General features: G+C 34.6%; 3 protein-coding genes and 1 long non-coding RNA gene across 8 annotated transcripts; 3 read left to right on the forward strand and 1 right to left on the reverse strand.

Annotated features, from left to right (window-relative positions):
* The first annotated feature begins 1150 nt into the window (after positions 1-1150).
* On the forward strand, positions 1151-4509 carry LOC103844793. Of its 3 annotated transcripts, none has more exons than XM_009121606.3 (2): positions 1151-1296; positions 2067-4509. In XM_009121606.3, exon 2 carries the CDS (start codon positions 2110-2112, stop codon positions 4237-4239), a length of 2130 nt encoding a protein of 709 aa, XP_009119854.1. In that variant the 5' UTR covers positions 1151-1296; positions 2067-2109; the 3' UTR covers positions 4240-4509. The 3 variants fall into 3 exon arrangements, with proteins under 3 accessions (XP_009119854.1, XP_009119855.1, XP_018510965.1); XM_009121607.3 differs by lacking the exon at positions 1151-1296 and adding an exon at positions 1303-1971; XM_018655449.2 differs by lacking the exon at positions 1151-1296 and adding an exon at positions 1303-1613.
* Positions 4510-6824: 2315 nt separating this feature from the next.
* LOC103844795 lies at positions 6825-12229 on the forward strand. Of its 2 annotated transcripts, XR_628359.3 has the most exons (4): positions 6825-9983; positions 10357-10626; positions 10707-10797; positions 10934-12229. It is a non-coding gene; the product is annotated as an uncharacterized LOC103844795 (long non-coding RNA). The 2 variants fall into 2 exon arrangements; XR_004452472.1 differs by having other exon boundaries at positions 6828-10626.
* A 4098-nt stretch (positions 12230-16327) lies between these two features.
* Positions 16328-17979, forward strand: LOC103844797 (abscisic acid receptor PYL8). Its single transcript, XM_009121609.3, has 3 exons — positions 16328-16714; positions 17096-17311; positions 17419-17979. The coding sequence occupies exons 1-3, from the start codon at positions 16592-16594 to the stop codon at positions 17632-17634; spliced, it is 555 nt and encodes a 184-aa protein (XP_009119857.1). The 5' UTR covers positions 16328-16591; the 3' UTR covers positions 17635-17979.
* A 518-nt stretch (positions 17980-18497) lies between these two features.
* On the reverse strand, positions 18498-23126 carry LOC103844798 (ATP-dependent zinc metalloprotease FTSH 11, chloroplastic/mitochondrial). Of its 2 annotated transcripts, none has more exons than XM_033282028.1 (17): positions 22533-23126; positions 22304-22457; positions 22069-22161; positions 21904-21989; positions 21658-21781; positions 21270-21389; positions 21088-21138; positions 20900-20961; positions 20724-20781; positions 20485-20610; positions 20319-20399; positions 19995-20124; positions 19770-19918; positions 19409-19690; positions 19224-19313; positions 19088-19141; positions 18498-18986 (listed from the first exon to the last, which is right to left on the reverse strand). In XM_033282028.1, the coding sequence occupies exons 1-17, from the start codon at positions 23066-23068 to the stop codon at positions 18966-18968; spliced, it is 2217 nt and encodes a 738-aa protein (XP_033137919.1). In that variant the 5' UTR covers positions 23069-23126; the 3' UTR covers positions 18498-18965. The 2 variants fall into 2 exon arrangements, with proteins under 2 accessions (XP_033137919.1, XP_009119858.2); XM_009121610.3 differs by having other exon boundaries at positions 18542-18970.
* Positions 23127-23138: the final 12 nt, after the last annotated feature.

Here is a 23138-nt window from a genome sequence, read left to right on the forward strand (position 1 = left end):
CCACATAGCATACACGAAGAAAAAAATTATCCAAACATAGAATGACAAACATGGCATAAGGGAGAGCCACCAGAGTTCTGAGCAGCAATGAAAACTGCAACGAGATGAGAGCACATAGAGTGAAGGGGGACAAAACAAAATCAACAAACCATAGAGATGTCCTCGATCTATGAAAGAGAACATAGAAGTTAGATCACCAAAAACCAAATCTTGAAAGCCAAGACGAGCATAGACTATATCTACCGCAAGAAAACGACGAAGAAGACAACATCAAAGACGCCTAAACCTCAACCCAAAGAGATTTAGTCTCTAACATCGGTAGACATCTAAATAAAAAGAGGAACATTCAATATTGACTAGAAAAACATACAACGCCGTGAGAAACAACCAGACAACTTGAAACTCATAAAATTGGTCTACAATAAATACCAGATAGTCTTATAGGAGAAGAAGACAAAAAAAAATTATTGCAAAACATAACAATTATTCAGGGGAAAAGCATCACATACCAGAAAGATAAATGAAATACATAGATGATGACAGATCAATGTCAAAATATGAGGATGTGACATAAAACATCTTAAAAGAATAATGTTCAAAATTAAAAAAAAAAAACAAAAAATACAATTTTGACGCTGAACCCGTTAATTATAAATCAACAAAAGTCTAATGCAAATTATTGAATATCAATATGTTTTATATTAAATACTCTTTTCACCACTAACAAATACCATAATTCACACAACAACATATTATTGTAAAAGTAAACACAAAATATATTAATATATTACATGCTACTACATAATACAATAAAAATATCAAATAATACTCTTAACAAATAAAAATAACCAAATACTGTTCTTAACAATAATAAAATAATATTCTGCGCGAAATACAAACACGTCCCTAATAAAAGTAAATAAAAGAAAATCTTGTTTGTTAAATTATAAAACTAGGATAAACTGAATCATTGGATGTAACTTTTTTCTATAAAAATGATGACTCATCAGTTGAGAGAAGGAAGTTTGCTATTATATATATATATACATTTAACCATGATTAACTTAATCATGGTTAAAATAACCATGATTAACATAATCATGGTTAAAGTAACCATAGTTACTTAAATGGATAGTGACATAATAAATTTTGGAGACCCATACATTGTTTGAGGGTGTTCATATGAGAGTAGGGTTTGTAAACAAAAAAGAAAAAAAATCTGACAAATCAGAGTCTTGTAGTAAAAGGTGGATTTGATTCAAAATCATATATTCTTTATCCTCCCAACAGCGATTGGTATGTTTCCTCCTACTTTCATGGATTATTATTTCTTCTCCTCCCTCCTATGTATTAGCTTCCCGATTCTTAAACAAAACAGAGATTCTACTTCTTTCGATTTCCCTGTAATGGATTATTAGGGTTTTCGGTTTCTATCGATTAGCGTACTTGGGCCGTTTGATTTTGTACCGATTTGTGTGCAGATCTGTTTCAATTTTTAGTTTTTTCTTGAAGTGTCTCGATTGGTCGCAGTGAGATGTAGATGTAGATTAGGGTTTTCTTGTCCCCGTAGTGATGAAGAGATTCGAAAGAATTTCGATCGTGCAGTTTGGTTGGTAGGTGAATGTGTGGTTTAGGTTTTGTTTCTCTACTTGTTAAAGTTTGTAGCTTTTAGTTGTCTTCTCAAAATACAAGCTTCATTTAAAATCTTCCTCTTCTTCAGATGCTTGATTGCACTATATTCACCAGATTTGCCTTCCTTGCGCTGTTTATATTCATCTCTGCTTTGCAAATTTTTTGTATTTAATTTGTGGGAAGCTCTAATCTTACAACTTCTTGGAAAGGATTGCTGCTTCTCTCTCTTTTCTTTCACATTGTTACTGATAATATTGATTCTCTTATCTTAGTTGGATCAGATCTGCGTCTATATCATTTCATGGGTCAATTTGTAGCCAGTTAAACCTTCATTTGGAAGTAATTCTAACGTTTCCAGGGATGTTGAATCATTATATGTGCTTCTGTAAAGACATTTCTCTGAGTCTATTGTTACTTTTGCTCCATTGAGACAGGTGCCAAAAGCTTTGAGGGATCCTGGATTCTTAGGGGGAGGAAATGGAATGCAACAAGGATGAAGCGAAGAGGGCAATGGATATTGCCGAGAGAAAGGTCACAGAAAAGGACTACACTGGGGCGAAGAAGTTCGCTAACAAGGCTCAAGCCTTGTATCCCCACCTGGATGGTCTGAAACAGTTGTTGATGGCCGTTGATGTTTATATCTCCGGTGAGACACTAATCACCGGAGAACCTGACTGGTACGGTATCCTTGGTGTGGACCCCTTGGCTGATGACGAAGCAGTGAGGAAACAGTACAGGAAATTAGCTCTCATGCTCCATCCGGATAAAAACAAATGCAAAGGTGCAGAAGGTGCGTTTAAGCTGGTTTCGGAAGCTTGGGGTCTACTATCTGACAAGGTTAAGAGATACTCTTATAACTTAAAGAGGCAGGTTAAAGGAGGTCAGCAAAGATTCCCAACAACACAGAGCGCGCAGCCCGCGAGTTCTAACGGGTTCCAGAACGCAAGAGAGCATGTGGTTTCGGGTGCTAAGGCTAGAACTAAGCCGCCAGCTCCACGCAAGGATCCACCTGCTTATGCTCCTCCGTTTCAGGAGAGTAGTACCTTCTGGACAATGTGCAGCAGGTGCAAGACGCAGTATGAGTTCCAGAGGGTTTATCTTAACCAGACTTTGCTTTGTCCGCACTGTCGTCAGGGTTTCTTTGCAGCGGAGAAAAATCCGCCTCCTAGTGTTCCGAAGCCAACCAACAACAACCACTCATCCAACCAACAGAAACGGAGTTCTAAAGTTCCAGCGACAAACAAGAACTCATCATATGCTACTTCTTCTGCCAGAGGGCCTGCATCATCTGTTAACAATGGTTTCAGTTGGGAGCCTCTATCAAGAAAGGGTGGATCATCCGACAGCAGAAATGCCGTAAACCAAGCTGCTAACGTGGTCCAGCAAGCACAAGAAAAACTGAAGAGAGCGTATGAGGAGTCACAAGAGAGGGATGCTGCTAGAGGATTCACAAACTCTGATCTGGAAAATTATAAGAGGATGAAGACAGATGGTTCCCATGGGTTTGGTTCATTCTCATGCAAGTGGTCGAATCAAAATGGTCCAAGTAGGTTCACTACTCCTCCTTGTAATCCTGAAACGCTAGGCTCTCGTCGTCCCCAGGTAGAAGGAATCTTGTTACCTAGCGATATGAAGAAAGCGCTCGTGAAGAAGGCACAGTCAGATATTTCCAAGAGACTTATGGCAGAAGCAGCAGAGGAGATGAAAGCAATGGAAATAGAGAAGAAGAAGAGTATGAAAGCGACAAGCAAGGCAGATGAGGTAGTAAAAAGTACTAGTACTGAACCAGTCAAGGAAGTTTCCAACGATGAAGGGAATGGAATCGTTGTTCCGGATTCAGACTTTCACAACTTTGATCTCGACCGCACTGAAACTGCTTTTCAAGACGACGAGATTTGGGCAGCGTACGATGAAGACGATGGAATGCCTCGGTACTACGCCCGCATCCAGAAGGTGGTTTCCTTGGTTCCCTTTAGGATGAGAATCAGCTGGCTCAACACCAAAACCTGCAAAGAGTTTGCTCCTGTAGACTGGGTAGGCTTTGGTTTCGCTAAATCATGTGGAGATTTCAGGACTTCGAAATACGAGTTGACAGATGCACTAAACGCATTCTCCCACAAAGTCGATTTCACCAAAGGTGCAAAAGGACTACTTCACATTTTCCCCAAGAAGGGACAAGTTTGGGCACTGTATCGTCACTGGTCCCCTGACTGGGACGGCGATACCCCTGATGAAGTCAAACACAAGTACGACATGGTTGAAGTTCTTGATTACTACACCGAAGACAAGCAAAGTTTAACTGTTGCTCCTTTACTCAAAGCTGAAGGATTCAAGTTGGTTTTCCGCAGAAGCACAGATCAAAACAGTGTGAGAAAGATTCCGAAGGAAGAAATGTTTAGATTCTCTCACCAAGTGCCTCACTACATTCTTACTGGGAAAGAAGCTGATAACGCACCAGAGGGTTGTGTGGAGCTAGACCCAGCTGCAACTCCTTGCGAGTTACTTGAGGTGAAAGAGTCATCCAAAATGGACACTGAGAGAAGCAAACCTGTCAAAGAGAAAAGCACAGCTCCAGAGGAAGAAGAAATGGGTATGAACATAGATTAGGGTGGTGTGAAAGCTAGTAGCAATCAGTACAGTGTACAATGGAGGAAGTAAGCTTATCAATCTCATATGGCATCAGTACGGAACAGGACTAGTCAGGTCTGATCTTCTTTGATCTCTTATTTTGTTTCTCTAAAGGCTGACCCCAAATAGAACTGGCCTTTTTTGGCACAAGAAACAATGTTTTTTTTTGATATTTTGGTATTTACTCAATCGTGTAAGAACTCTCAATTCAATATATCTAATGTATGGTGGTTATGGGTTTAAGCAACATTTTGACATGTCGTAACGACAAGATGTATGGTTGTTATGATGGGCTAGGGTGAACCGATTTGGTTCCTGGTTTTAGAATGTGAGCACGGGCTCGTGGTTACCGTGAAAGAGAAGTTTTATCTTTTTCTCCCTAAGACTTTCTGAGTACATTAAAAAAACAAAAGTAAATCCATTCTGATCCGACCCGTATCTAAGCATTTTCAATTTAAAATTTCATTTTTTTTTTAAAATAGATTAACTATATAATATACAACTAGGTGATTTTCTCGTGCTCATACACGGATATAATATTTAGAAAGTAAATACATTATAATAATTTATTAATATTATGTTTTTAATTTTAGTTATTCTGTTATTTATATTGTAATTAATATGCATAGTTTATTTAAACAACAATATGTTATTTTAATTAGACGTATAATTATGGATATAAAATGTCTTGACTGTTTGATTATTATTTGGATATGTTAGATAATATTTATTTTTTCGATTCAACTATAATATTTTAGTTATACATATTTAAATTTTGATTATTTTTTTTATTTTTATGTAGTTTGATTCTGGTCTTAAATTTGTAAATGTATTTTATTAAGATTATGTATAATTTAATATATGTTGTTTTGAAAATCAAATAGTAAATGTAAACTAAAGTGTTGATCGATTTAGTAGTATTTTGAAACCATATGCATATATAAGAGTTATACAAAATACTTAATTGTAATATTTGGTTAGTATATTTATATTATTAGCTGAGAATTTCATATTTATTTAGTAATATGTAAAGTCATTCTATTATATATGTATAAAAATATAGTATTTGTATATAAAATTTATATTGGTCTAGTTACTCATTTTGTGGGTATATTGTGTTACATATATTCTGTCAAATTATAGTATAACTATTTTTAATCTAATTCAATCAAATAATATTAACTATATTCATTGTATTAGTTTGGTTCTTCATTATAGATGTGTAAATATATTTTTAATTTTTCATTAATTTGGTATATGTTAATTTTCAAAAATAAAATTACAAAAATAAAGTGATGATATGTACAAAGTTGCATAAAAATATAACCGATATATTTTAAAAAGAAAGATTATTTCTTTACTTTAATACCAAATCTATTTTTCTAAGCTTCCCTTTTTATGAAATCACATCATATATATAATATTTTCGTTTTAAAATTTATAAATATTTATATTATTTGAAAAATATAAAAGGAAGCTTAAATAAAAATAAATAAATTTTATTCATTAAAGATATCTTAGTTTATGTTATTTAAATTATATTGTAATAATTTGAAAAATAGATTGATTTAAATAAAATGCTTAATACCTTTAAAATATATATATTATGTTGTTTAAGATTATCTTTTAAGAGGGAAGATTATTTATGTACTTTAAAATCAAGATTATTTTGTAAACTTTCCTTTTTATGAATTACACTATGTATAAAAGATATTTTCGTTTTTAAAATTTCTTAATTTTCTTTATTACACAGGTTATTTGAGAAAAAAGGAAAACTAAATAAAAAAGGAAAAAAAATTAATAATGATTATTAGATATATTTAATTCATTAAGGGTATCAACGTAATCAACCACCGTGAAAGTTAACATGAGCGCGACGCATAGGAAACTAACTTCTTAAATAATATTATAGAGATGAAGTTAAATTTATTCCAACTTTACTCTATTTTTTTCAAAAAAATGGAAAAAATATATATTATAAAGTAAAAAATGAGTGACTTTGAAATATTTTGTATTCCAAACTCTATTTTATAATTAATTATAAAATAGAGTTAGAGATGATCTTAAACATTTTGGTTAAGTTCGTTTCTTGACAATGTTTTTGTCGACAATACAAATGGTTCGGCCCAATTTTCATTTTACATTTTACATCAATCATAATAATTTTAACCCTTTGCTTCAATTAGTTGGATAAGATTAAACAAAACAGATCGGAGTCATAAGAAAACCAAAGAAAGGAAGACCAAAAAACAGAACTGATTTTGGTAAAGAAAAAAAAATATTCATCTTAAGTTAAAAAGAGGAAATTCGATCGGAATCAAACATAAAAAAGACATTCCAATTCCAATTTATGATTGGAAATTGAGAGACAACTCTCTCTCTCTCTCTCTCTCTCTCTCTCTCTCTCTCTCTCTCTCTCTCTCTCTCTCTCTCTCTCTCTCTCTCTCTCTCTCTCTCTCTCTCTCTCTCTCTCTCTCTCTCTCTCTCTCTCTCTCTCTCTCTCTCTCTCTCTCTCTCTCTCTCTCTCTCTCTCTCTCTCTCTCTCTCTCTCTCTCTCTCTCTCTCTCTCTCTCTCTCAATTAGACATCAAATTTTTTTGTCTTTAATTTACTGTATATATACTTTTAAAAAAGTCCAACATTTGTAAACTTAAATTTCAAAATTATACAAAATTTGCATAACTTTTTTACACTAAAGAAATAAAAATTGATTATATATCAATGTTGTAATTTTGTGTGTGTATGGAATATTTTTAAAGTTAAAATTGTTTTTTACAAACAAATGCATATATAGACATTGTGTTTAGTGTTTTAAGAGTTATCTCTTTGGAGATATTTATCAATTTTTTATCATAAAAGTTTTGCCGAAAATATCACATAGATTCGAAGTCAGTCTTTCAAAATTCCAATTTAAACATAACATTTCATACTAACATTTTTGAAACTGAGACACAAAACAATCATCCCCTTGCACTGTTACTATTTTGTTTCTCTTACAGCTTATGTATATCCCTAGTTTCTTGGAACTGATTGTGGTAGTGTTTAGGTTTACACTTTACAGGTTGAACAATAGAGTTTATGAATCTTTGTTCTTTCATCGATTATTTCTTTGTTGTTTTGTACTGTGAATTTTTTTTTGTTTACTTTTTTTTTGGAGAAAAGGCGGGGGGGGGGGGAGATTTTATGTTAAATTCGTTCGTTTTGGATGGAAGGATTGGTATCTCTACCGGCTATGCCTTTTAAGATTATTCGACTAAGACTCTGAATTATTCAGACTGTTTTGTTTGTGATAATAGTATAATTCAGTGAGGGAAAACAAAATACTAATTTTAATACTAATTTTTGGATAACTGTAGTTTCTGAATCTGAGGTCCAAATAATCCCTCTAGAATCGATACCGATGAAGAGTCTTAACTCTGGTTTTTTATTGGAATCTAAAATATAGTCTCATGCCGGACCAAGCAATATCAATTTAGTTTGTCTCATGAAAATAAAAAAAACCTGATGAATTTATGTTTTATCCTAAATTCACCTCTTACAAAGGCTGAATTTATGTCTTATCCTAACTACCACTGCTTAGTTCAAAATACTGCATTTAAAACAATTGAAGGATGTCAAGAAACAAAAACAATTGAAGTATTAAAAACTTTAGTGAAAAGTTTATTCTGCTCATGTGATGATTGATGGGTCTCACATTAATGTGGACAAAGAAGAGAGATGGAGAAGTGTGGATTTTGATTCATAATGCATTGATGGTGTTCACGTTTATTTAGCGATCGAAATGGTCAAAAGAGATGGATGCAAGTTGCAACACATAATCCTTCAATTGTTGGTAAAAAAAAAAAGAAAGAATGCAACACATGATCCTCGTTTCTGTCGTTAATTCATCTTTTTTTTCTTTATTCATATCCTCCACTTGTTTTGGGACGTCCATTTTTGTATTTACTATTTCAGTATTGAATAATATCTTATTAAAATTACTACTTATATGCTCTTGCAACCAATAATTTTGCATATTTATGAAGATTCATGTTTAAACATTTTATAAAAATATACTTCTTGTAATTCTATTTGCACCGTGTTAAAAAAATTAAATAATTTTTTTCTATAAAAAAACCAATGACAAGTTTCATTTTTATATTCAAATTTATATTTCGTAAAATGTAATTCTTTGTTAATCAAACCACTATACTAAAGGATTTACAATTTTTGATTAGCTTACTTAGATAAAGAACAATCGTTGTTTTCATACTATTTATCCTAGTATCAAGTATCAACGCATGAAGTGAATCAAACATTCCCACTCTTCAAAGGTGATTGTCCTTTTACATCCAATCAATGGAATCTATTTATGAGATATTTACTTATTTTTGTCCTAAATATAAGACATTAATTATGGTACCAGTCGAATAAGTGATTTAGTTGTTTAAATGAAAAATGGTTTCAATTTTACTACTAGAACTACATAACTTATTTTATTTTTAATTGTGTGGTATTTGTAAATTCATTCATATTACATTTTTTTTGGTCTAATTCATATTCATTTTTGATATTTTGTTTTAAAATATTTTGTCAACCGTTTTGAAAATATTCTTTGTATATTTTGTTTGTTCTTTTAAACGGGGTAGAGGCACTATGACATAGACGTATCACATACTATTATTCATTATATATTTGTTACTTGCAATTTATCATATTTCAAAAAAGAAAACTGGTTAAAATATTATTTGTTCAAACTTAAGTAGTTTTCTTGAGGATATTTGTTCCTGACTTGTTAAATAATGTAAAATGAAGATTTATAAATTAAAATGATGGTTCAACGATTGAAGACTTTAAGAATAAAAATAAAATGTGAATGTAAGATACCCAATTTCTAGAAAACGTTACTTTACAGTGTTTTATCCAGACTAAAGTAGTTTTCTTGAGAATATTGACTGTTTCATTTATGTGTGGTACTGCTAGCTGAATAAGGCTCATTCTGACTTTGTTAAATAATGTAAAACGAGGATTTATAAATTAAAATGCTGGTTCAACGACTAAAGACTTCTTAAGAAGAAAAACAAAACTTGAATGTAAGATACGCAATCTCTAGAAAACGTTACTTTCAAGTGTTTTATCCAGACTATGAAGTGTGGACCTTGCCGTTTATTTTCTGAACAACAATCAAATTCAATTTATACCAAAATGTTTTTTTGGTCAATATCAAATATTTTCGTAGTTATTAAAATGAGTCAAATCTTATAATATAAAGAAGACATTGTCTCTCACCTCCTGATGATATGTAATCAATTCGAGTGCTAAGGAACCACCACATGTATTAACGAATAGCCGCTTGTGAGTTAAGTTTTTTTTTGTTTCAGGATGGGCTGTTATCTTTATAGTTTGCATTTGGACTTAAATTATTTAGTTTTTAGAGAACCGAATCCGATAGTGAGTTTTCTTCACACATGAGGACAAATTTAGGGTTCATCATTCTTTTCATTATCTGAAAACTCAAGCGACAATGGGGTCTTCTGGAAGTTTCTACGGTGGATTTCCATGGCGAATCTCTTGCTCAAGCTCTGTTTATTCCGTTTCGTTTGGAATTCTTTTCTCCTAAACCGTTACAAACTGCATTGAATCATCATCATTAACGACTGCCTCAACTCTTCCACCCACTCCTACCACGATTTACTCATTCATTACATCTCTCTACAAGGTGGTGGATCTCCAGCTTTTAAAAAGGTTAGCTTTCATCTGTAAATATCATCCTCAGAAATCTTTAAAACAGTAGAATGTTCTATCTCGCTTGAATGGCTAACTCCCTGATTTGAAGTCCGGCCCATGTCCTCCACCTTCGATGTGCGACTTCTGAATTTTTTGGAAAGCCAGAAACATTTAAACATGATGTGGAGCTTATGGGTATTGATATGGCCAATGTTATTCTGTTCTTCTAACTAATTCTGTTCTGGAAAATCAATCTTTATATATTTCTAAAAACAAAGCCGGCCTCAAAACTGAATTATAAGAAAACTTATGAATATATTTATTTTACATATTTGGTAGTTGAATTCTACTAAGATTGTTGAAGGTTTTTCCACTTTTCTATTTGTTGCAGGCGGGTCTCATGCTAGCCATGGTGAACGTCTATCGTCTGCTCACTTTCAGACACCTTTCCAAGGTGGGTTTAATGTACTCCGTCACCAGATTTGATATTATCCGAGCCAATCAAAACTTCAAGCTATCCAACCCTCATGTCTCAATACGGTATAATGACTCGACTGTTTTTGATGAGATAACGGAACCGGTTTCTCCTCTGACAAACGTTTCCGGTTCCGTAATCACGATGAGCTACTATGCGTAGACAACACTATCACCCATCTTCCAGGTAAACCGAAATTTTGGCTGTTTATACCAATTCTTCATTTTAACTGGTTCGATAATTGCATGTTTTTTTTCTTTTCTCAGACATTATTAGTGAGCTCGCTGCTATAAAGAGTAATGTAAGTGACCCTTTACAAGGGAAATATCGTGTCATGTCAACGATAAAAATTGTCAGGTAATAATTTATTTCAGGTTAAGACCCTCAACAATTTAATAATTGATGGTACAGATCCCTCATCACTTATAACTGATAACGTACTTTTTGATGAACTTACACATTGATTTTTTCCTACTCTGTTTGCCATTGGCAGTGATGTATCTGTGACCATGAGTATGTTCGAATCACAATGGAAGGCTTACGGGTGGATCCAAGGGTTGTTGTCACAACAATCATAAATCCCAAGATTGTAAGAGTATTTTTGTTTCTATATTTAAAACAATTAACGTCTGCTACTTACTTTGTGACTCACTCTGTTTTTTGTTTAGAGCAATAGTTACTAATGTGTACGTCTGTTGTCCGAGACTAACCTCAAGCTCCCAAAAAAAGACAATCAATCCTTTATGATCAAGACTGTTTTCAAAAGAAAAACAAACAAAAATGTCTGATTCCTTTTGATAACAGTCAAACAATGCCCATAAATTTTTAAACGCTCAACCAACAATTATGATTTTAATTGGAACATTGTTTCTAGATCATATACAAATTTTTCTTTAGATCACCTAAATAGCAACTGCCTACAGTGATCATCACAATTCAGTCTTCTCACCTTTCAGTTTCAGTGCTCTTTTATTTTGTTTATATTTACTTTGCTACTATCCTTTTCAACAACTATAACTCTAATTTTTATATGAATCCATTTTCACATTATTATCATTATTACTCTATTTTCCCATTACTCATACTTTTGCATAAACTAAGATTATACAAATACTTGGATTGTGACTGACTTCACATACACCCTTGTCGTATTAGTTACAACTTTAACAATGTTCTTATAATAGTTCTTTCTAACGTAAGTAAACTTGATAATGTAACTTACCACTACTAAACCCTTCATCATCTTCATGCATGAGATGATGCATCACAAACATAATAAAAAAGCAGCATAACTATAACTCTGACTAAATGGAAACTTTGATTCTTTCCTCCGTGTGAAGTTGAACTCACCTCTTAGAAAAGGAATTCATCACTTCAATGATACTCTAAAACGTAATAATTCCACCTCCACTACTCCTTATATCCCATTTTACAAAACATTAGAATAACAAGCGAACATTAACATCTGTTTGTTCACCTGTTGCATAGCTATGACCAAACAATTTGAAGAAACTTTGACAACCTCTCAAGATCATCATACTTCGGATAATCATTCCTCGTAATTCTTAGAAAAATAATTAAGGCTAAACAAGGTACAAAAATAGCCATAGTCAACCAGTTGAAGATGGAGAACCAATAGATTAGCAAAACAAAATAAACTCCTTAAAGTCTTATAAAGCTTAAACAAAGACTTGAAAATATGAATTGGATATATAAATTGTGACGCAAGAAAGCAATGAAACACTCAGTATGATACATTATGATAGTGTGAACCATAAATAGTAGACAACCAAAAAAGAGTTTATAAACAAAAGCTGACACATACACGATGCTCGAATAAATGATAATACAAATATATATATATCAAAACGTAGGGTTAATGGAGTATTCATCGAAATCTTTGTACATAATACCTCAAACCAACCTTTCCACTTCTTCCTAAATTATATTGGTATTGGATTGTCTTGGACGAGATTAATATGAAAGATCTATAAAATGAAACAAAAAAATTTAAAATACCAATCCTTCTCAACCCAAAACAAAATAAACTACAATAACCTCAAAATTATGAGTTAATCTTAAAAAACAACCAACATCAAGACCATTTTAAACCAACATCAAGACCATTTTAATCCAACTCTATAATATAGATACAACCATCAGGAGCAAGTAAAATAATGCATACCACATATAATTCGTCTTCCAATCAAGCCATCCACCCTAAGCATAATTAAATACATAAATCATTATGATTTATATCACTTCCATTCAAAATCCCAAAACACGAAAAAATTTATCTAACAACAATTATACAACCCAAAATAACAACAAATGCATTCCATGCGTATCGCGGACCGACTCTTGTAAGTATAAAATTAATACTGTGAATGTTAATTTATTTACGATTATGATGATTGATACGAAAGAAGAAAAATGCAGAGGAAAAAGCTATAGTGACTGGATAATGCGGCAATATAAATCGACCGACCCAAAGCATCAAATAACTGGTCGATAAAAATAATGTCATCGACGTATGTAACTACATATAGATGAAGAGATGCATAATACATATATAATATAAGCAAGCATTTAAAAAAAAAAGAATTGGTAGCTGTGAACTTCGTAACATTGGATTGCTAGTCCGTAATACTGGACAAAAACTGGGCTCTGGTAGTCTGGTTCTACCGATCCATCCCAAGACACTCGTTCCACTCATGACTGATGATCTTAAATAGATGTCCAACCAAAGACATGATGCTTCAATGGGGACTCCAAGTTGACACGACTTGTCTCCTGTGTAACCTGCATACAAAATCAAGAGACCATCTCTATTTTCACTGCTGCTATAGTTTTTATATGTGGTCTATGATAGCGAGGAGATGCAGGATCACCCCTAGGCGTGCTTGGGATGAAACGGTCACCCAGATGCAAGCGCTGCTTCCGCAAAAAGCGAAACGCCTCCTAACACTTCTTTCATGGCAGGAAACTCTTTACTGGATTCAGAATGAGCGGAACTCTCGCATGCACACCAACACTTTCCGATCCGTTGATGCATTCTTCACAATCATCCATCGACAGATCAGAAACAAAACCCAAAGCTTCAGGGATTCAAAACCAACCCTATATTCTGCTATGTTCCAACGATGGATTGATATCGCTCCTTGATCTGCTTCATCGTGAACTGTTTCCACTTTCTCTTCTCTGAAAACTGATGTTGGAGAATCGACATTCCTCTGCATCATCCAACTGGGCCGTTGTGCCTCACATCAACATGAGAGTTCCTAATTGAGATTCTAGGGTTTATTTCAATTTGTATGGGTTGTAGAGGCACTTTTTTTTATTTTTGGTAGTAATGAAAACCAGTTTAAAAAAAAATCAAACATTGGAATATTGCTAGTTGCTACCATGGTAGGTTAAGCGTTAGAGGATAGTGTGGAGAGACTAGTGGTTGCCTGATACAAACTAAAATCTGATTGCCTTCTACTTTGAGAAGATAATTACTATAAAGAGCTCATTATTAAAAAGACGATGTAGTTTCTTGAAGAGGATACTTTTGGCACGTTACAAAGTTAGCAATGAGTTTATCTTTTCCTAGATATGACTTATAAGAGCAAAACCTTTTGTGTTATAAAAATTTTTGCGACTTAAAAAGAGTGCTGGATAAAGCACGTGGGACCATTCGCTCTCTCTCTAGATTGGCTCTTCGAGTCAGGGAAAGTTAAGGACGTGCAAATCCTTAAGACTATTGAAGAATTTCGTTTGTCAAAAACTAATTACTTTACTTCGATCATCTACAAAAATAAACTATTGTCATGTATAACCACACTTGGACGTAAAATGACATGAACTATGTGCGAATCAATTTTATAATTCACGTAGAATAAACCATGACTGGTAATAACGTACTATATAAGTAAATGTTCGGCCAAAAGTCTATCGTTCTTGTGTGTATGTAAGGAAAATATATATTAGGAGGTAAAAGTTCTTGACTTTGAGCTATTAAATTGCAGATGTTGACAAAAAAAATTGCTGTAATTAATAATTACAAAGAAAATCTAAGCACAAACTCTTATGCAAGAAAAAACTAAGCCATTTTTACAACAAAGAGTTATACTCCTCTTTTCTGAAATTGCATGTGTTATGGTTTTACACATATTAAATTTTGATAAATAAATATATTATTTTTGTGTGATTATCATTTTTTAATGAATAAAATAATATTTTTGAAGTTCTTAATTTATCATAATTAATTAGTAAAAATTGCATAGAAAACCTCAAATATGTACCTTTTATATAAAAAACAAATTTCTAAAAAGACATTTACTTTATGATATGAATTATGAGGGAATACATAAGTATTGATAAAAAATAGTAACGCAATGTCTTTGTTTGGGTTAGTAATGTTCATCTATCATCATCCAAACCGAAGCTTCTAGTTCAGGTGGTAAATGACTCACGGCTGTGAGTTCCGTCACTTAGGTTCGAAATCCGGCCACTGGAGAATTTACATGCGGACTCCCCAGCGTCCGAGATCGAAAACCATTAACGTTGAGCCACATGGTGATGCTCTGGCAGCGTCCTTGCTCGCTTCAGTCTCTAGTCTGGGCCACTACGGTGGGGCCAGAACACTCGGTTATCAAAAAAAAAAATCATCCAAATAAAATTTTCATAGTACATAATATTAATACATGAGGAATGTCCAAATTAAGTTGATGTAAGATGAACAATCAGTCGACAAAAAAAAGAACAATATAGAAAATTCATGTATATATATTTATAAACAATGAATTATCGGTTTGGACTAGCTTAGTAGTTCAAACTTTAATTGATTTTACTTCTATACAGTTGCATATGTCATGGTTAGTAGCATCTGTAAACGATATATTAATTTTTTTTTACTTAGTAATTAACTAATGATCTCGTATTCTTTACATTTCACTTTGCTTTTTCTACGTTTAGAACAACTGCAGGCCCATAGTCTAGTTTGGATAAGAACCAAGTTTCTTAACAAAAGCATTGCAATTTTTAACACTTTCTGTTTAACTAACAAAAGCACTACACCATGTTAATTTAGGCCTCTCAATGTTCGCCTTTTCTGGCTTTCTCTTTTTAGAATGGTCACATGATACACTCATACTCCGTTCCCAGTTGACTTACCAACACTAAATCAATGCTTTTTATCTTCGTGTGTTAGAGAAAAAAAACTGAAACATGTTTCTCAAAAGATGAAAAATATACATTTGTTGTGAGTACCGCCACCTGAGTTCGAATCCCGGCCACTGGGGAATTAACATTTCGGCATCGCCAGGGACAGAGGACCGACACGTGGCAACACGTGACTAGTCTGAATCACTTCTGTGGGGTCAGGATACCTCTGTATAATTCAAAAAAAAGAAAAATATACATTTGTTGTATGTTTTAAAACAACATATTTCTGAACTTTTATGTTGTGGATTAACAAAACTGTTAAAAGTTCGGAAGAACAGAACATATTTATCTAAAAGAGAAGTAAGAACAAAAGACGATTTAGCAAAGGCAAAAAGTCTAGGCAAACATAAAAAGTCACTTGTCTGTTTTTAATACAAATGAAAAGGACATAAAAATCACCAACTGACTCAGCGGTCATTGGCTAAAACAATACTAAAAAACGAATCATGTTTTCTTTTTTTACCAATCAACAGTTAATAAATTAACACACTTTCTTCGCTTAGAAAAAAAAATGACAAAATTAAATTAGAGAATAATCCCCAATAAACATAAAAATCGAGAAATCGACAAGAATGGCATTACTGTAAAAAAATGTGAACTCTGGGGATAATATATAAAATCTCTTGTGTCCAATGAGAGTTGTGAAATTGGAGAAAAGACATTAGCTTATTTAACTAATTATCAAATATTAAGAGAGAGAGAGAAGTTGGTTGGGAAGGAGTCTTGTCTCTCTCTCCTCTCTTCTTTATCTCTCCCAGAGGCGACTGAAGTCTCTCACATTCATTGACGCTTATCTGAAAAAAAGATCTAGCCGGAAAACTTTTCTCCAAAATCAGATCTCCGACGTCGCACTGATTAGATCTTACCTTTCTTTTATCTTTTGCTTTTCACTCTCTTCCCCATCAACTATTCTTTGGGTGTATAGATTCAGAAAGAAGGAAAAATGGAAGATAATAACGGGAATCAGGAGAGAGAGTATTTAAGGAGGCACCATAAGCATGAGCTCGAGAGGGAGAATCAGTGTAGCACTACTCTTGTTAAACACATCAACGCTCCTGTCCATATCGTAAGTCGTAACCCTTCTTTGATTAGGTCATTAATGCTTATATATATAGAATCTTTAGTCCAATCCACAAATACGAAATCTTTTAGTTAGCTGATCTGTTGAAGCTCACTAATCCAATCCTCCTACTAATTGATTCGTATCCGATCCAATGTTCTTAGGGGAAATTACATGTTTACTTTTTTCATGCTATCAATTTTCATTTTTATCACCACTAAAAGAATATTTTCAAAAATATCTTTGTAAGTGTAAAAACAAAAATATCTTTGTCATTAAGTGTAAAAACCCGCAAAATCTAATCTTCACTGATTTACGAAGTTAGATTTAAGAAAAAGAATAAAAGATTTAGAGTTTTGATTTTATGTATTGGTTATATATATATAGGTGTGGTCACTTGTGAGAAGATTCGATGAGCCACAGAAATACAAGCCATTCATTAGTAGATGTGTGGTTAAAGGAAACATGGAGATTGGTACTGTAAGAGAAGTTGATGTGAGATCAGGGTTGCCAGCTACTAGAAGCACTGAGAGGTTGGAGTTGCTTGATGACAATGAGCATATTCTCAGCATCAGGATTGTCGGTGGCGATCACAGACTCAAGGTTATACATAACTTTCAGTTTTTTTTTTTTTTCTTCTTTCTATAAATGGTTCATTCAAACCCATTTGCTAATTCTGTTTTTTTTTTCTTTTTTTCTGGTGTGATTAGAACTATTCTTCAATCATCTCTCTTCACCCTGAAACGATAGAAGGAGGAAGAATAGGGACACTTGTGATCGAGTCTTTCGTGGTGGATGTACCGGAAGGGAACACAAAGGATGAGACTTGTTACTTTGTGGAGGCTCTTATCAAATGCAATCTTAAGTCTTTAGCCGATATCTCCGAGCGTCTTGCGGTTCAGGACAGAACAGGAGGTTTCCCATGAACAGAGTTCAAGAGAACAAAAAAAAAAAAAGACTGAAGAAAGAAACTAATGGCATGTGGAGTCAATAGAGATGATTGCTGCCGTGGATGAAGCTTTCAAAGGGAAAAAGGAGAGAGAGAGAGAGTCTCTTTGAGGATGGACAAGGCAAATAATTACATAATAAGTTCCTTTCTTTATTTTTAACTTTTTATTGGCTTCTTACCCATTTTTGGTTAATTTGATGAATGTTTTTGGTTTCTTCTCTCTATAGAACCAACCAAATATGATTTTGCAGTTTTTGCCTGTTTTTTTTTACATTTTTCAGAAAGACATGTTAAAAAGTGTGATCATGGGGTTCCACTCTTTCTTCCCTTTTTGTGACCCACCCATAAAGGCAACACACCGTCTCTTTTTATAATATACTAACTTTACTGAACCAATAGCATTTGTGGGATGTGAAAATCTCCACAAGTACCGACCATTAAGGAAATGGATCTTTATTGTATTCTAGTTTTATAGATTTTGTCTTCACTTGCGATTGAGGAAACACACATTTGCTCCATTAGCTGTAAAAGCTAGGTGTATGCCTTTTCTTTATTAGTTTTTTTTTTTTTCGAACATTTGTGACTGTGTTTTTTTTAACACTATTTTGACAGTGTTTATTCCTCTTTTTCTCCAAGGACGTTTACTTCTTTTTTTCCGTAAATACAATAGCAGAGTTTTAAATTTTTAATACGTTTGTCCAATTGGAATGATGAAACTTAATATTTGAGTTGCTCACATGGACAGGTAGCTCCATTTACAATGATTCCATTTTCAATATTATTACAAGTGTTTTCTGCATAAATTTCATTGGCCGATTTCGCTCAAAACATAAAGAGAACTTGTAACTAAAAGTTAGTTTTGTTTCCCTTAAAAAAACACAACAGAGCTAAAACTACAATTACATTAATCCCAATGTTCTACTACTTTTCTTAATTCATAGAATGTCAACTGTAAAATAAAGTTCTAGGTTGAAGTAAGACTAATGAGCTACTGAAATAACAACTACAATAATGTATAACATAAGATGAATAATTTCACCTGTTTATTGTTTTTGTAAAAATATGAGAGATGTTTTTCTTTTGTTTAAACTATGTGAGATTTAACCTGTACAAAAGCTTTGAACCTCCATTTTTGCACCCAAAAAGGTGTCTTTATGATGTGACTAGGCCAATACCAAGTCTCCTTCTTGTTCTTGTTGCTCCTGTAACTTCTCTCCTTCCTGGCTTGGAAGGAGAATACGCTTTATGTCCTCTGAGGTTAGCGTTTCATACTCTAGAAGTGCGTTTGCTAACGTGTGTAGCTGCTTCTCATGCTAGTAAACAAACACATAAATTTAAGAAAAAAAAAGGGTGAGAAAAATACTTTATTCAAACAGTTTTGATAAGAGTCGTAAGTGTGAATAATAGCGTTAAATTTTGCACAAACAAACCCGTTTCAGTAGAGACTTCACTCGCTCGTATGCCTCTCGAAGAAGTTTCACAACCTGACCATTAAAAATGGTAAGACTTGGGAGCAATGGGATTTAAATAGGAACTATAAGAAAATGAGTATAGAGAGTCTCCTACCTCGGCATCGATGCGTGATTGCATTTCAGAACTTGGTCTTTCTTTTATATGAACTGGTCCTATTGCCTCACTCATCCCACAGCTCGATACCTTCCATATTAAACCAAAAGCATTACTACAACTACAACGAGAGGTAAGAAGCAATGTTCGTGTCGTGTCATATGAAGGTTATAACAAGTTATTACCATATACTGAGCAAGTTCTGTGGCCTGGGAGAGATCGCTACTTGCTCCAGTGGTGATATGGTCTTGGCCAAAGATGAGTTCCTCTGCGACTCTTCCTCCCATACATACATCAAGACGAGCTAATAACTGCTTCTTGCTCACTGATGTTTCATCGTTTGAAGGTAACTGCGTAACCATTCCCAACGCAGATCCACGTGGCATTATAGTTGCTTTGTGGATCGGATGCGCACCCCCCGTGTTCAATGCGACGACAGCATGACCACTCTCATGGTAGGCAGTGAGCTAAAGAGACCAAGAAGCAAGTGAGAGAGGTCACAAGCTGTTTTGAACTCTACATCCAAAAGACAAGTATTAGAAATACCTTTTTTGAGTCCTCTGATACGAACATCGTCTTCCTCTCTGTGCCCATAACTATTCGGTCCTTGGCGAATTCCAACTGTTCAGCAGAAAGCTTCTCAGCACCTTCAACAGCTGCCTTAATGGCAGCAATGTTTACCAAGTTTGCAAGATCTAGAAAAATTGATTTGGTGAATCATTGAATCTTCATACCTCAGTGACGAAATGTAGTTAGATTTAAGATACTCACCAGCACCATTGAATCCAGGAGTTCCACGAGCAATAGCTTTAACATCCACATCATCTGACATAGGTTTGCCTTGGAGGTAGAGTTCCAAAATCTCTTGGCGTCCACGCACATCCGGACTAGGCACCACAATCTAAATTCACCTTCTGTCATTAGTTTATTATATTCCTTTGGCAAAATCCCAAACGAATATTCATAGAAAGCAGCACACAAAATCCTCAAAACAGATAGAATCACTTCTTCATTTTTCAGTAACTAGCATGAACTTTTATCTACAGTATTAATAATATAAGTAAAGACATGAGCAATATGAAGCTGAATACATACATGCCTATCAAATCTACCCGGTCTTGTCAGGGCTGGATCAAGTATATCAGCCAAGTTTGTTGCAGCCATAACTATTATTCCCTGCACAGCAAAAGAAAGTACTATTATACTCTAGCAGATTATGGGAAGTAATCACAAGCCACACTATCACTCATAACAAAACTACCTCATTCTGTTCAAAACCATCCATTTCAACAAGTAGTTGATGCAACGTCTTCTTCGTATGCCCTTCCCATTGTTTTCTCGTGGAACCAACCGCGTCAATTTCATCGATGAAAATGATACAGGGCGCCTGTAACACATGATTGTCAGCAAATAGAGCTTCACTCATCGTAAGAGGCTTTCCAGCCTAACGCACATAACTCTTCTGAAATAGATTAATAGCGTTGACAGGTTGAGTTAGACCTTTTTCTTAGCTGCCTGAAACAAGGATCTCACACGCTTAGCTCCGACCCCAACAAACCTGTCAATCAAGGAAATTATGATATTATTATTGAAGCCACATGATCGTAATACAAAGTTAATGATGATATTACTCAAGACATAGGCTAGGCCGGAGAAAAAAAAACTAGAAGGCTCACATCTCTTCAAATTCAGATCCAGCTCTATAGAAGAAGGGTACTCCAGCTTCTCCAGCAATTGCCTTGCAAATATTTTTAATGTGTCAGCTAATAAGAGTTTTGTGAAAGGCACACAAAAATGAAATATTTAACTCTTCGATAACTACCCCTACCTATCAACAAAAATTTAATGTTATATGAGAACTTACTTTAGCCAGCAATGTCTTTCCAGTACCAGGTGACCCTGTTAGAAGAATTCCCTGGAAGCAAACATTTTAAGAAATGTCTCTCAAGTATAAATAGATTATAGCCTTAAGTAGACCGAACAAAACCGAGTGCCAAGTAACACGCCATCGAGAAGATACAATAATTAAATTTACACAGATTATACCTTTGGCAACTTTCCTCCAAGACGGGTGAACTTTGATGGATTTTTAAGATAATCTACTACCTCCTCAAGCTCTTGTTTTGCATCATCACAACCCTTTACATCCTTAAATGTTTTGAGATTCTGCAGGAAGGAAACTTGTCAGATTAAGATACAATGATCCACTCAGCCAAATTACTCTGCTCAAATACTGCATGAACAGAAATATTCAAATGTTCAAAAAAAAGACAATAATTGTCTCATGTAAGAAAGATCATATCATGCAACTAATTTGCAATATCTGTTTCTTTACCATACATTTTGGCACTGCTTCCAATTTCCTAACAAGTCTAATTCAGCTACACTTTAGAATCCTTGTGAACAGGGAAGAACATTAGGCTTCAAGTAATACCTTTTCTGGGGTTATTTCTTTGTTAACCTCTTTTGTGGAAAATGAAGAAGTTGAACCAACACCCGAAGTTCCAACTCCTCCCAGGCTTCCAATATACTTTTGCAGAGCAGCTGCACCCATTAACCTAAACAAGAAAATTCCATTTTAACAGGAGGAACACAGTGAAAAAAACAACATTTCCACCTGTGTTATCTAAATTAATCTTTATTATAAACTTGATTCAAGTAGAATATAGATGACACATACCAAACTAATCCAACAGCAACTGTGAACAAGATAGTGGAGACAAGCTCTTGTGCAAATCTTGATTTGTTTGAAACTTTCGGATTAACCTAACAAAGCAAAGACGAGCAATGTTAGAGGTATGAAACCTTTTCTCACAAGATGAGCAATGTAAAGCGGAAAACTTACCATGGTAACATGCAGCGGTTGCCTCTCAGATATACCAGGGTTGGCAAATGAGTCGTCTATATTGCCTGATGCACGATGCTTCAGCTCTTGAAGCTGCACATCGACCCAATGGTTATTTACATATACAGCAAGACAAAGACAAGTAGGAACATTCTAACTTAGAGATGTATTCATCTCAGTACAGACAGATAACAGAAGTAGCGATGGTAGAAGAAGAAGAAGAAGAATATACTACCAGTGTGGGAAGAGTAGATGGCTTGCCGGATTGCTCGTCAGGAAGAAAGTCGGAAATAGCATTGGTAATGACAAGAGCTCGAATATATTCAGCAACTCCTCTACTGTCCACTGCGTGTTCCCTTTGTTCGAACCGTTGAACGACAGCTTCAGGACTGAAGCAAAACAAGACATAATCACACCACACAGAACCAAAGCGAGAAATTGAATTCAACTCCAAAATTACATACATGTGTTTGTTGAGCTCAGCGAATAAAGCACCCTGCAAAGCAGCGTCCAAAGGATTGGCATCAGCTTGGGCGATGAGTTTCTGGAGACGCTTCTCTGGACGAGAGAAAGGCCACCACTCCCGTTGCATTACCTTCTCCATGGCTCTCTTTAAATATGCCCATAGGCCCATCAGCAACACCACAACTGGAAATTTGCTCTTCTCCTTCTTCTTCGTGTCTTCCGCATTACTAACCCCCGCTTCTTCAGTCGTCCCTTGGTCAGTCACTAATCTATCTCCCGTCTCCGTATCCGAAACCAATCTAGTCTCTGCTGAGTCCGTAATGTTCCCGTCCGAATCAGAAGCGACATTGTCGTGGCTCAATGAGCAAGGAATGGAGCGAAACTGTGTTGAAGAAAGACGGTAGAAACTGGACAGAGACTGCGGTTTTAAACGTAGAGAAGGAGAGGAGGATGAGAAGAGAGGACGATGAAAGGAAGAAGAATGAAGAGGAGGAGGACGAAGGAGAAGAGAAGCTTGCAGAGTGGAGGAAGACATTTGGAGACAGTAGTAGGGTTTTCCTTCTTCCTCACTTCCACAACATCCTTCCCTCTACTTATAGAGAGAG

This window comes from Brassica rapa, chromosome A10 (genome assembly GCF_000309985.2).
Source record: "Brassica rapa cultivar Chiifu-401-42 chromosome A10, CAAS_Brap_v3.01, whole genome shotgun sequence".
NCBI lineage: Eukaryota > Viridiplantae > Streptophyta > Magnoliopsida > Brassicales > Brassicaceae > Brassica > Brassica rapa.

Coding starts and splice junctions, on each gene's coding strand:
- LOC103844793 (XM_009121606.3), top strand. CDS start 2,110: ATGGAATGCAACAAGGATGAAGCGAAGAGGGCAATGGATATTGCCGAG.
- LOC103844797 (XM_009121609.3), top strand. CDS start 16,592: ATGGAAGATAATAACGGGAATCAGGAGAGAGAGTATTTAAGGAGGCAC. Junction 16,715..17,095: donor TCAACGCTCCTGTCCATATC/GTAAGTCGTAAC, acceptor ATATATATATAG/GTGTGGTCACTTGTGAGAAG. Junction 17,312..17,418: donor GTGGCGATCACAGACTCAAG/GTTATACATAAC, acceptor TGGTGTGATTAG/AACTATTCTTCAATCATCTC.
- LOC103844798 (XM_009121610.3), bottom strand. CDS start 23,068: ATGTCTTCCTCCACTCTGCAAGCTTCTCTTCTCCTTCGTCCTCCTCCT. Junction 20,962..21,087: donor GAAAGACATTGCTGGCTAAA/GTAAGTTCTCAT, acceptor AATATTTGCAAG/GCAATTGCTGGAGAAGCTGG. Junction 19,691..19,769: donor TATCAGAGGACTCAAAAAAG/GTATTTCTAATA, acceptor TGGTCTCTTTAG/CTCACTGCCTACCATGAGAG.